Here is a 13,701-nt window from a genome sequence, read left to right on the forward strand (position 1 = left end):
GGTTTTCAAGCTTTGGCTGGATAAAACCATGCCAGCCCATGACCTAGTGTTAGCAGCAATCCCACAGAGCAGGAAGTTAGACAAGTAGAGTTCCTAAAGATTCCTTCAAACGAAGACGTCCATCAGTCTGTGATCTGACACTGTATGTAGTGAATATGGTAGATGAAAGCAGGTAGTAAAAGTTTTCACTGTTCCACTTTTGCTATGCATAGTGAGCAAGTATCAATAGAAAATGCTGACATCCACTTAAGTTAAAAAAGGTAGTAAAAGAAAGGGGTAAATAACCAATGTTTTCAGACACTCATAGAGAACTTGGGAGTCTGCAGAAACCTTTCATGCAGAGATTTTTCCAAAAGAGTCTTGGGAGAAATCCTCGCAGTCTTCCTCATTCCTTCTCTTTTTGCCTAATTTCTGTTATAGATCCAAAATTTTAATCTACGCTATTACTGTGCTGTTTCTGTAAAATTAAGCGTGCCTGTCAGCCAGAGTGTATTTTGAACCTATGTCTATCTACACTGCAACAAAAGCACCATATACTATCAAAACTAAGTTTCCACAGAGAGGCATTCCACTTGAGCAACATTGATATACCTTACGCTGAACTTCAGGAAGTGATAAAGTACCACCTATACTCTGTTTTCACTTTTGACAAAGCAATACTGTGCGTGTATTGGCATGATAGAATTAACCCTTTTTAAACAGTGAGCTCAAACAGAAGTGCAAGTCAGGAATTAAAAGCACTACATTTCTGAAGGTCAGAGAGATGAACTTCAAATAATCTGAAGTGGGTGCAGTTTTCCTAATGGCTTGAAGGAGGTATGTCAGCTAGTCTTCACAGGAATGTACTTGTAATATTCATTAGTGGTTTATTGTGGCTTAGGCTGGAATGACAGGACAAGGACATGGACCGCAATAAAATTAACATAACAAATTGAAGCTGTGATAGCTATTGGTCATCAGGCCCACATAACTCAAAGAAGCAATTCACTGCCTATGTTAATGGACAAAAAACCAGTGCTATTAGGATATCAGCTTACCACAGCCTATTAAGTATTCTGCAGGAAAAGCCATTTGTTGATACAGAAAACCAGATTTAAGCTTCATTTGTTTATTTTAACAATGTAAGACACTGAAACTTTTTCACAGCTTTTCCGTATCTGAAGCTAAAAAGTATTCCCCCATACTGTGTGTGTTCATGCTGTGTTTAACACCTTTTGCCAAGTACGCCTTACTGTTTTTGGTGGTGTTTTATGGTTGTTTTTCACCTTTTTTCAGTATTCATAGGAATTCTGCAGTGAATGGAGTCATATGTGAGCAGTGCATGCTCAGTCTTTGTTTTCCTCTCAAAGTGACAGAAAATATTTAGAGAAAACTTCGGGAGGATGAGACTGCCTGGCTACAAGTGCACACAGGAACAACACGTCTCAAAGATATAATGCTTCTTTCTCAGTCAAGCATCTGTCTTTAAATACTCTCATACTGACATAACTGTCAGCACTTTTACTTGAGAAAACAGCAGAAAACAGGAAGATCTTAGACATCCTACTATAACAAGAGACTGAAAAACACCTCCTTCCAAACAAAATATCAGTATCTGAATGAAATTCCTACAGCCTGCTCTGGAAGGGTTTTCGAGGATGAAAAATGCCTTCCATGGAAGGCTAATATAATGCTGCCTGAGTTTACTTGAACATGCCTATTGGCAGTATGCATCCTGACATAGGAAAAACCCACAGGCCACATGGAAGGGCAGGAGTGCAAAAAAAAAAAATCACACCCAGCTTTATTGCCATTGAAGCTGTGTGTTGGAGGAGCCAGAGCATCACAGTTTGTAGGTAGGCTTGAGCAGGAAAGAAATCATACCAGAAGACTTAATTGTATTACTGTAGAAGAGAGAAATATTCTATTAAATACCCAAAACATATGAAAGACACAGACAAAACAAGGCTTTTGCTTACACAAAGCAGCATCCTGGTTTATTTAGATGCAAATATTTTAGTAGAATTTTAATCATAATGCTTTATGAGGAGAAGGGTATTCTCAAACCTGAGAGCTACTCCATATTTTACTTCAAAATATAAACAGACTTGGCTGAATATTGTGAGTTGGGTTGAGGGCAGTTAGTTCTAGAATTAGCTGGTCCGGAATCTGCTATCTTTTGATGCAAAAATATCAAGAGGTGCTGCATCCTGTTTAAGTTTTTAAATGAGTGAGCAAGAGAGAATTTGCAAAAGGCATCTTCCTGACTCCACAATCAAGAATAAAACCAACAAGAACCCCACAAACAATCTGGGCTGACACTCTTCACCAGTATCTAAAGTCAGAGAGAGAGCGATTAGTTAACTTCAGGTCTAGAAGACAGCTAAGAACGTCAGCCATCCCACTCGTGCTCCATCTGCCTGAAATGTTCATTTAAGAGTCATGATTCAGAGATGTACTCTGTGAACCAGTTTCCTAGATAAACTCCCTTCTATGCAGGCTGCTGTTTAAAGATGTTGCATATTGTATGCAATGTATGCAATGACTCTATGCTTAGGAGCAAGCAGCCAGCTATGTTTTCCAGCCTGCCTTGAGCTCTAGAGTATCATCACACAAACCACACTCAGAGGACATTCTCTTCACACGAATATAAGGAACCATGTTTACAAATGCTCTCTGTGAGGCTTCTTCTCACAACGAAGGTAGCATGGCAAACCAGCACTACCATTTCCTTCAGTCTTGGAGACTGTGACCACAGATTAAAAGAGGTCCATATTGCGCAGACACTTGGAACAGTTCTGGGATATGAAGCTAAGTCTACAATACAGAAATTGAATCACTTGGTGGAGACAGAAGTAACGTAGTGGGGCAAAAGTAAAAAGAACACTGAAAAACTTGCACTGTGATAAAAACATTGCAGGAAGGTCCAGAGCTGAAGGCAGGGAAAGACCTGAAAAGCATTCTGAGTAGAGAAAGTAATAAGGAGACGAAACACTAAAAGTTGCTCCAGATTAATCCATTTCAGGAGTAGAGAGCACACACAAATCTCTCTGTAAGCTGAAGGTGTATCTGTTTACAGTGCTAGGTTTTTATGCATCCTCTATTGCTGACAGCAAGTTGGTTTTGCTGAAGGAAAATGTATGGGAATAGCTCACTCGGTATCTGTCTTTTTTTCCCTGAAAGTCTAACATAATCCTCTCATGAACTGGGACAGGACATTTCCTAGTGATGACTTCTTTTTGGTAAGTATGATTGGAAGGAAAAAAGTCCAGCAAGCCAAAAGGTAATATAGCCTTAAGTTAGTAACAGCTTCTCTGTATTCCAAAACCAGCAATGAAAGCTGTGCTCCCACCTTTAATGATCACACAAACAAGACCGGCATCTTTGTGACTTAGCTCTCACAGTGCCTTTGGAGTTCAGGTGGCATTGAGAACCACCATACAGAACAAGGGGAGGGAAAACGAGAGGCATGGACGTGGGGTAATTCTGTCTTTAAGAACCCTAACAGAATTTTAAGATGACTCACCACTGTCTTTACAGCACCGGTAAAATCTTTATCAAGACTGACTATTGCACTGGAGAACAACAGATGGAACGGGTAATGAAGAATTCGGCAATTGTGACCCAAAACCAAAGTCTGGAAACTTTAGTTAGGTTTTGGAAGCAAATATTAAAGAATGTAGAAAGTGATATTAAACACAAAATCCCCATAAAGCTGAGAGACTGGCTTGGTTTCCTCTTACGTCCCTACAAAACAAAAAAACCTAAAGCCATGGAAGGTGAACAAGTGGAGCACAACACAAAACTCACTAGAAATGTGGAAAGCCAGTACTGAAGAAAATCTAAGTCAGCCCATTACATACGAAGGGCTTGTAAGGTGTCTGCTTGTTCTTGCTACTTTGCTTACACTAGCAGTTGGTTCACTGACACCGCAGGGAAGGGACTGCTACTATTTTAGTCTTTTGAGCAGTTACCTATTTAGTATCTGTACAAATGAACTCCAAATGTACATTCCAGGAGATTTAGTTGTATAAAGGTGTATTCTATAGAGTTGCACAGTTTCCTGGAATATTTTATACCTAAAGGTACAATTACCACCAGCAGGTAAATTATATATATTTTTTGTTACTTCAAGATGCATCATTTCAGGGTAACTTAAGAAAACTGCTAATGGGATCAAAGGAAATCCTCATCCTTAATCTGTGTCACATTCATGAATAAAAGAATATGCTGATTTCCTTTTGTTACCAAGACACCAATGTTGCTGTGGTAACCACACTTACATGAAAAACTCTACTCACCTGCACAATGATGCCCTTGCTCTTGTATTCTGCATGGAGGCCTCGAGAGAAGTAATCCACAAAAGCCTAAAATGAAAAGAACGGAAATGCAGCATGCTATGCATTAAAATGGAAACTATAGTTTGGAGCTTTTTGTAAGCATATTTGAATTACTATTTATAGCTCCTGTTTTCAAAGTGAAAAACCTTAGGCTTTCAGTGCAACTTCGCAGGTTACAGCAATGCCATCTGAACAGAAACCCCGTGCTTACAAAGCATTTTTTTTCCCAGAAGTGAGACATTCTAAACAAATAAAATTCTTTTTTTAATTTAGAAGGAAAAGGAACTAGATTAGTTACATAAAGTCCAGTTAAAATAGGAAAATAAAACGTTATGTTCACATTGTGTCATCCCCTTAGACTTTTTTTTTAGAAGAGTGATTTAAGTAGGCATCCTGAAGACTACTACCTAAAACTCTTCCAAACTTCTGGAAGTTTTAGAAATTCCAAGATTAAACATTCAAAGAAGGAAGCAAAAGGGCTTAAAGGGTGGACACTAGAACCTGCCTTCAGGATGCACTTACATCTGATATACTGCCTCCATAAAGGGAGATCCACATGCTTGCTCTTTCCTTACCACTTACTCTGAGATGGATACCTTATACAATGCTGAAAAAGTATTGTCTTAATAATCCAAGGCTACTCAGCAATTCAAACCAGCATAAATTCCCCCTCCCTTTCTTCTAAGCCACCCTTCTACTTCTCTTCCCCCAAGTCAAATGAGCCAAAATATTAGGTTCTACTACCATTTCTTGTTTTAGAAAAATGATACTGCTAAGTAGGATAAATGGAGCGCCCTCAACTGAGGGAATTAAACTATTCTATCCATAACTGAGGCGAATTCAAGTATTTAAGAAGAAACAACTCTAGAGGAAATAAAAGGCTATTAAAAGTAGCCACAAATGCTTCAGACCAGTGTCAAAACAAGCAGCAAAACTCTAATACTGCACCTGTTTTACAATCATCTTTTTCTGACCATGGCATCAGTGGGTTAACACGAGTCCTATCCAAACACGGTGCTTACAGTTTGCAGTGCCCAGTGTTTTTCCTAGTAAGGTCATCCTACTGAACTCAACCAATACATGAAGCAAAGAAACACTCCCACACTTCTGGGCTATTTCTATTGATACTTTTCTGAGCATACACAAGATCTGAAAGAAAACTAGATTTTGCTGTGTAGCCAATGGGTTCTTTTATTCCTTAAGTTGCATGTAAAAGCTAGAAGGAGGCTCATTAAATGAAGTAATCGTATCTTCTGTTCAACTGTTCGTATCTTCACCCTTTTCCTGCCAGTTTAAGTTCTTAATGAAGCAAGTACTCAACATCAAGTCCCTGAAAATGAGGCCTAACAGCAAGGACTCAAGTGAGCTGGCCATGCTATTGCAACAAAGAACATGAATACAAATGCAAACAGTTTTGTGCAGTCCTTGAACACAGTTGTGAGATGCATGTGTGATAACTGCAAAGCACATAAATCTATTAAAAATTAAAAAAAACACTATATTCTGCTAATCACAAAATGCTTTGATTATTCAAAGCTCTCACTACTTCTGCACAACAGTCCTGAAATTAGTTACTGCTTCAAATACAGAGAGACAACATAAAGAGAATGTCATCTCTACTATTCGATACGAGCTTTGCAATAAAGTGTTCACTTTACTTGAGAAGGAACAAGCAACTTCCAGTATCCAAATAAACTTTGGAGTTTTTCTTCTTAGAGGACTTACTTTAAGACAAGTTGGGTTTTCTACCTCCAGATGCACAAGTGCTCCAACAGCCTCTAACTTACAGCAGTCTTAAGAACAATCTTTAAATTAGCATCCCCTGAAAAAGCGGGTAAGTACACCATACAAAAAAACAATTTCTTCTCCTTGGATATCCAGTAACAAGCCCAAATGCTTGAGATATAGTAGGAAAAAAAGTCATAATTCACTTCTCATTACTATTAATGCAGGCAGAAAGGGAAGTGTCAAAAACAGGAATATGATTCCTTTAAAAGCATCTAATTGCCTTGTAAGACAGGGAATTCTCCATGGGGAAGGTTAAAGAGGCAGACTGCGTCTGTTCCTGATAATTAGCCAAAGCCATTGACTTAGACCTGAAGGATACTATGCTTTAAAACCCCTCTATACAGATGAGGAAAAACACTAGAAATTGCAGATACAGTCTTTCTATAGCTACATTAGGGGAGTCACTTTCATGCTTACTAACCTTGCTATGGTAGAAGATGAACAGTGCTGAGAATAGGCAAGATTACTTAACCTGTAATTGAGTTTCTTAGGGAGAGGGAAGGAATATTTGTACTTATAATTGAGAAAAAATAAAGAATAAGCAAAGAAGTGTAAGTTGTATTATCACAAAAAACATAACCTCAAATCATTTGATAAAGCTGAAAGCGATGCAACAACAGAACTGACCTTTCACGCTAAGAAGTGTGTTCTCAGGAAATGTCTATTTCTGGAGCAAAATTTTATCAGCATAAGTAATTTGGGCTTTCATGATTTCTAAACTTAAATATCCCTTATTCACACTAATATTCCTTCAGTATACATAAAACAGCGTGCATCAATTCCTTTCTGGATACATGAAGATGTTATTGGAGAGTTTAAAGGAAACATATGCCTATTCTGACATGAACGACACCAACTGAAGGCATCTTTATTCCACCAAGGTTCTGCTTAGAGGCTGAAATCCTTTAAGTATTGAAAGTAATTACCAGATGCACCTAAAAAAAAGCTATAGTGTTATGCTGCTTGAATACCATGTCATAAATGTCTCCTTATTTAGTTTTATTACTTATACTTTAGCTCCATACTGTGAACCTATCTTGTACCTGGTGTTAGGGTGTCAACTGGAGACCTTTTATGAGACCATTTCAGATGCCATACAAATACCTTTGGAAAAGAAATAACCCCAGCTGCAGAAAGGCAAAACCGTCCCAAGTGACTCAGTGAGAAACCAGAGCAGGTAAGCTTAACATAAGATGTAGATCTATACTAGTAATATACTATATGTCTAGAATGTATATGTTTGACACCATCTTCTGCAGCACTCTCATTTGGAAGTTGAGCAGATATGTGCTGAAAGAACAAAACTGCTGGTTATATAGAAAATTGTTTGGACCAACAGGCTCCAAGGGCCATGATTAATGGCTTGACTTCTGGTTAGTAACAAGCAGAGAACCCCACAGATCAATACCGAGGCCCATATTCTTCAATATCTGCCATAAGCGACCTAGATGATGGCACGCAGTGCACCCTCAGCACATTTGTAGATGACAATATTAGATGGAGTGGCTGACACAACAGACCTTCAGTCCAGAGGGATTCTGGTAAACCTGATGATTGTTAAACTTTGTGAGATTTCTTGACTGGCACAGAGTGGAGTGCAAAGTTCTGCATATAGAGTGGGATAACCCATGCCTTAATGTTGGCTAAGTAGCAGCACTGCTGAAAAGAGCCTGGAATTTATGGTGGCTGCCAGGGAGAAGATAAACCAATAATCCACTCACTGCAAGAGCATCAAACCACATACTGGGCTACATTAGAAGGACGCATCGCCTACTAATGCAGCTCAAGAGAAAATGACTCTCTTTGGTACTGGCAACACTGAAGCGCTCTACCCTATCTCTTACCTGAAATGCTAAACTTAAGGCAACTAACCAAAGAGGAAGAAAAATCTTTGCTTCCAGCAAGCACCAGAAAAATCCTACTTAAACATGTATGCCCATACATACCTAACTTATCTACCTACCTTTTACAAGATTAGAGAAAAAAGATTCAAAGTATCAGAACAAGAAATTGTGTTGAACTTAGTCAATGCTCTTAAACCTCACACTAAGCTTGCTTGGTATAGTAACATCCTTTGTTGTGTGATGCAGTGTATAAAACTTCTATGTGATGAATGTGTGATGCAATCTATAAAATAGTCGTTTCCATGACAGTAAACCCTTGAACTCATTTTTTGTCTCGACCTTCCACTACCAGCAAAATTAAAGTTAGAAACTCAGTACTTTTAGTTCATGAAAGCACCACTAGATGGACACCAAAACATTTATTCCTGTGGTGTTGGCTTATGTGTGACACTATTTCTGTGTGCGAAAGAGTACCTTACCTTGGATGCAGAATAAAGAGTCAGCAGTGGAGTTGGATACATCCCAGCAGCTGAAGAGATATTCAAGATTACCCCTTTTGATCTGAAAGGCAGCAAAGATATATTCCAATTAAATAATAAAAAAAACCATCTTTCATGTTTCAGAAAATTACTGCAAGCCTGAAGAAAATCTTTAGGATGAAATTGAGATTAAGATCTGTTTAGATCCCCCAACCAAATTCTTAACTGAAGTTTACCCATAGTCTTCAAGCACTATATAAATATTCAGTTAGCTGGTATAAATCAGGAACAACTCCAAGGTCAATACAAGAGAAACAAGCTACTTATATGTGGCTCCACTATGCAAAATCGAGTGTTGGCACAAATCTGAAAGGCAATTTCTAAACCTCAGGTGAAGGTGGCAGAAATGGCAACATGAGTTTGTTATGTGGTTTACACTTTGATAGTCCCTTTTGTCATAAGCCTACGTATCTTCTAAATGTTACCTTAGTGATGGATCTTTATGATAGCAAGCATTTGAATCTACTGCTCAAATACAGAAGTGTTCTAATATAGCACAGAGGATACCCATTGGTTGACTACAAAAAAGTTGTTTTACAGTAATAGTTGACTTATTCCACAGTAATATATAGCCAAGGGTACCAACCCGAAAGTAGCTACTACCTGCTCTGCCAAGCACTTCTCAAGCATGTGCAGCTAGGACAGACAGTAAGACCCCTGGATTTCGAACATGTCCACTTCCGTGACTAGTTTTACATAAAAAAAGTAGACTCATTACTTAGTGCTAGGTAGAAATAAGAATTAGTTGAAAAATCTAGGGCAAGCAAGTTATTAGAGGATGCTACCAGACAGCTGAATACAGTGGAAGCTGTATCTCTTCTTCTTCCTACCATAGAGTAGATTGAAGCCAATTTACCCAAACACACAACTAGGTGTTCTGTGGTTAGTGAGGACTCAGAACAGGCATGCAGATACTCATCATGCAGCTTAACTGCTGCAGATTCATGAGTTTTTCATCATATTTGTTCAACTACACATACACTATGCCACTGCTGCCACAATGATTTAAGTAATCATCTTAAAAACAAACAGCTGAGTCTAAGTGACCGTTATTATTATTAGTAGTAGTAGTAGTAATTCTTTGAAAATTGTGACAATAGATTCAAACCAACATGGTTTCTGCCATGATACAAGTATGAATTAAGTCTGAATGATTCACTTCTGGAAATGAGACAGTTGACATAACAGAAAAGAATCATTTTGCAGTCATTCAGGTTTTCAAACACCTTTGCCAAAGTTCTTATACTTTTCACGAGTTATCTGCAAGGCTTTGTTGGTGAAATAAAGTAGTGACATGGATCAAAATATGCAGTATGAAGAAAAGACTACAAATTAATCAAGAATTTTCACAACAGCAAAAGGTTAACAGTGGATGCTAGAGGTTTTTCATATCAAGACAGGTGGTGCTTATGATATTTATTCATCAACTCAAATGGGGATTGGCAGTGAACTGAGTATTCATGCAGTTTAAGAGATTACCAGATTGGAGGATACTATAAGGAACTTTTTAAAAAGCGAAGATGGCTACATGAACAGACTACAGGATGACAACTGAAAAATCAACATTAACAAAACCAACAATGCATACAAAAGAAAATAATGTGAATTAATCACACCTTGCAGAATTCTAAATCAACTATCCATTCCCTTGAAAATCCCGAACAAAGTCCAGAAGGAATACTATGTTGTGCGGCAGTCATCAAGAACAACCAAAGAGGATGGTAGGGAATGGCAGGGACAGGTCCACCATCACTGTAGTCCTGTTTTGTGCCTATGGACCACTCCTCCACCCCTCCAAATACAGGACAGAAACACTAAGAACCTGATGACTGGATGGGGCTTTGAGCAACCCAGTCTAGTGGGAGGTGCCCCCGCCCACGGCAGGAGGGTTGGAACTGGGTGATCTTTAAGGCCCCTTCCAACCCAAACCATTCTGTGATCCTATGATTTGAGAACGGAGAATAGGAGGGAAAAGGCTCTGATGTGTTGATGAGGTGAAAGGATTGTTCACTTAGCTATTTAAGAGACTAGTAAAACCAACAATACACCCTCACATAATACAGAAGAGAGATGAGTTATTTAAATGAGATTGAAATTTAGATCCAATAAAAGGAAGTGCTCTTCCCATATTCAGACCACAGGAGTCACTGCCACACAACTTAATTGAAGACAGAAGCTTAGCAGAACTCAAGAAGGGTTGAGCATTTATATGGATAAACACAGCCTCACTCTCCCAAAACAAACTGAAGCTTTAGCAGAGAGGCTGGCACTCGGGCGGTAAGGCACAAGTCTCGCAGCGGCTGGCCTGACTGCAACTTCCCAGCTGCAGTGACCGTCCCTTAGGTGCATTCGGTTCTGATCCAGCGCAGAAAGCCCTCTTAGAAAAAAGTAAATACCAGCCTCTTGCACACGCACTGTGTACTGGACTCTTTGAAGCTGTTGATGCAACTGTGGGTTTTGTAGTCTGCATTCTCTTTATAAAGAAAGGAGTCCTATAGTCTTCAAAAGCATGCAACTTAAAATCTCCCGATAAAAGGAAACAGCAGCGTGTGTGCAGGGGGAACACTTCCAATTACTCTAATTACAATTCTGTCTCTTGCAAGAGCTGCAGAAGAAACATCCTGGGGAGGGACCCAAAGGACTACGAGGACACCGGCGCAGCAAGACGCCGCCACCTGCCTCCAACGCGACTGCACGCTGCACCAACACCCTGGGCGAGGGTGCGGCGAGGCAGGCGTCCTGCCCAACAGAGCACACCCTGGCACCTCCCCGTCATTCTTCCTTCGGCGCACGGCATGGTCCGGGGATGCTAAATTTAGCTGTCTCCCCGTTGCTGCGGCAACCAGCGCCTGCTCCAGCTGCACGCCGAGTGGAAAGAGCAAGCTTCCTCTGTAATGTAATTATGCACTTGCTACTTCCCCGGCAATAAATACCGTAGTTTGGTATTTGTCTAGAAACAGTCAACTGATTTTGTTGTTGTTGTTGTTCCCGAAGACATCAAGGCTCAGTTTTGAGCTCCGCGAGTCTCCCACCTTAGACAGCTGCCTGAAAACGTACAGGGAGAACTGCTCATTTAAGTGTAATAGGGAGCCGCAGATTATAAATTGTCACTTTAAGTGCTCAGAGCACAGGAGAGGAGCAACAGCAGTGTCTAAATGCCATTACCAGAAATGGCATCCATCTCACGCCGCTGTGTTTATCATAAATAAGAAGTAACCGACACACCAAGACGCACTTGTGCTTTCTGCTTACAGACCTGGATGTAAAGCATGTCAGCTCTGCTCTACTCCTGGATTTGTCTTGGGACGTAAGGCCATCAAACCGATACTCGGATACGTAAAAATGCGCACTGTGGGTGCAGGATGCCGTAGCGTGCTACGTTACTGCTGTGTACTCACACAGCGCCCGCCTCGAACCAGTGAGGAAGAGCGATGGGATTCCCAGTCTGGATCCCTCTTCTAACCTGCAGTCCCACGCGAGCAAGGCATGGGTGGCCCACGGAACAGCTGAGTACAGCTACCAGCCCTTCACGCTCCTGGATTCGCTGGACGTCCACGTCCTCCTGCAGTAACAGACCCTTAGCAGTGTCATGGCTGCGCAGGGGTGGGCAGCTGCACACCTGGGTTGTGGGCACTGCAGTCACCTGCCTTTGCAAAACCAAAGGGAATATGGAAGGTTGTTCCATGTTTGCTCAAGGGTACTCAGAAGCAGAAGTCAGGCAGCAAACCAGGATCCTGCTTTCATTCAAACCATCTCACCTGGTTTAATACTTAGTAGGAAAACAGGATATTCTCTAAGTGGAATATACATCTTTCTGTTCTGTGAAGCTGAAGGTATCCATCGGCCAAATGGATAACTACGACATTTCTTTAGACAAAGAAGAAACTGAATCAATAAACTGTGGTTAGAGCTTCAAAGTTGCACAAATTCATATCAACAGCACATTAATCCTCAGAAAGCAGAATGGCTTTAGTCATGTTGGCATCTTCAGGGGGACGGTGGTTTCACAAAAGCCAGGTCCTTTTATCTGTCAACTACAGGACATGGGCGAAGAGTAACTTTTGACTTATGAACCTTGAGTAACTGCTACTATTGCAGTGCAATCCTCAACCCAGCTTTATTGAGAAACATCAACTCCCACATCCCCCAGACTCCAGGGTTTTTGTTTTTCTAATTCAATTTTCTTTGCATGAAATAAACTCTCTTCTGCTTCTATTCTTACCTAAGCCAAAAAGTCCAGGCTTGCCATCACCCTGATGTGCTAGGTACCAGCTCCCCAGACTGGCCACTAGCTCTGACAGTTTGTACTCACAAAGGAACAGTTTTAGATGTGAAGTACTCGCTCTCCATCTGCACAGCACTTACATAATTGAACCATGATCTGCAACGAAAACTCCCAGAGAGCAGGATGATACAAGATATTTTTCTTCCTCCCCTTGATCTGTCCTATTTTGAGGTTTGCCCTGTATATACACTCCTCCTATAGTATTCACTTGGAGGTAACAACGCGGCGACTAACATGCACTGCTTGTTCTACGCGGCTTTCCTCAGCGCTGTGAGCGCAGCTCAGCCCTGACCTGGAGCAGCCCCCAGCAGCCGGGGTTAGCACTGCAACAGACAGCAAACATCCTGCAGCAGCCAACATCACCTAGAGAACAGCCTGGAGGTTGCACACCGCATCCGTGTCTTTAGTTTCACCTGGGAGCTGGGTGGGAAGTCAGTACACGTCTTCCGCAGTGACACTGGTGTGCATTAACTCTTATTTTAAAGAGCTGTTCTCCAATTCTACTTTACCAAATGATCACAGACTTTCCTCAATATACCTCCTACTGTATAATGAGAACATATTCTTTGCATCCATTTTACTTACAATGACTTAGAGAAATAGCCTTAAGAAGGTTATTCCCAGGAACTGTAACCACCCCCTCAGAATAGCAGGTTGTTGAGTTAGTGCTGATGAGTCAGACGGGCTTTTTAATTCTGTTCTAAAAGGAATCACCACAACAGTGGAGAAGGGAGAGGAAAAATAAAAAGGGAATCGAGTGGAAAAGGCTTCCACCGTCTGATGATTCATGCACCATCAGCGTGACTCACCCAGCATTACTCTGCCATTAAAACATGGAGACTAGGCTGATTAGTCACAGTAATGAATTTTTCAAGAAAGGATTCTCCCCTATAAATAATGATGACTTTGTCTGGATAGTGTTAGTG

The 13,701-nt window shown here is 40.6% G+C and overlaps 1 protein-coding gene and 1 long non-coding RNA gene across 2 annotated transcripts in view; both read right to left on the reverse strand.

The window, feature by feature from the left end:
• The window catches only part of HSD17B12 (hydroxysteroid 17-beta dehydrogenase 12), a 76,185-nt gene that overhangs the window by 2,837 nt on the left and 59,647 nt on the right, over positions 1 to 13,701 (reverse strand). Inside the window, 2 exon segments of the mRNA XM_080594608.1 lie at positions 4,281 to 4,346; positions 8,431 to 8,512. Of these exon segments, the coding sequence (XP_080450734.1) occupies positions 4,281 to 4,346; positions 8,431 to 8,512 (148 nt within the window).
• On the reverse strand, positions 9,564 to 13,701 carry LOC308196107. The gene is made up of 2 exons (XR_013952094.1): positions 12,713 to 13,701; positions 9,564 to 12,357 (listed from the first exon to the last, which is right to left on the reverse strand). It is a non-coding gene; the product is annotated as an uncharacterized lncRNA (long non-coding RNA).

Source organism: Anser brachyrhynchus (assembly GCF_964034855.1).
Source record: "Anser brachyrhynchus genome assembly, chromosome: 5".
Lineage (NCBI taxonomy): Eukaryota > Metazoa > Chordata > Aves > Anseriformes > Anatidae > Anser > Anser brachyrhynchus.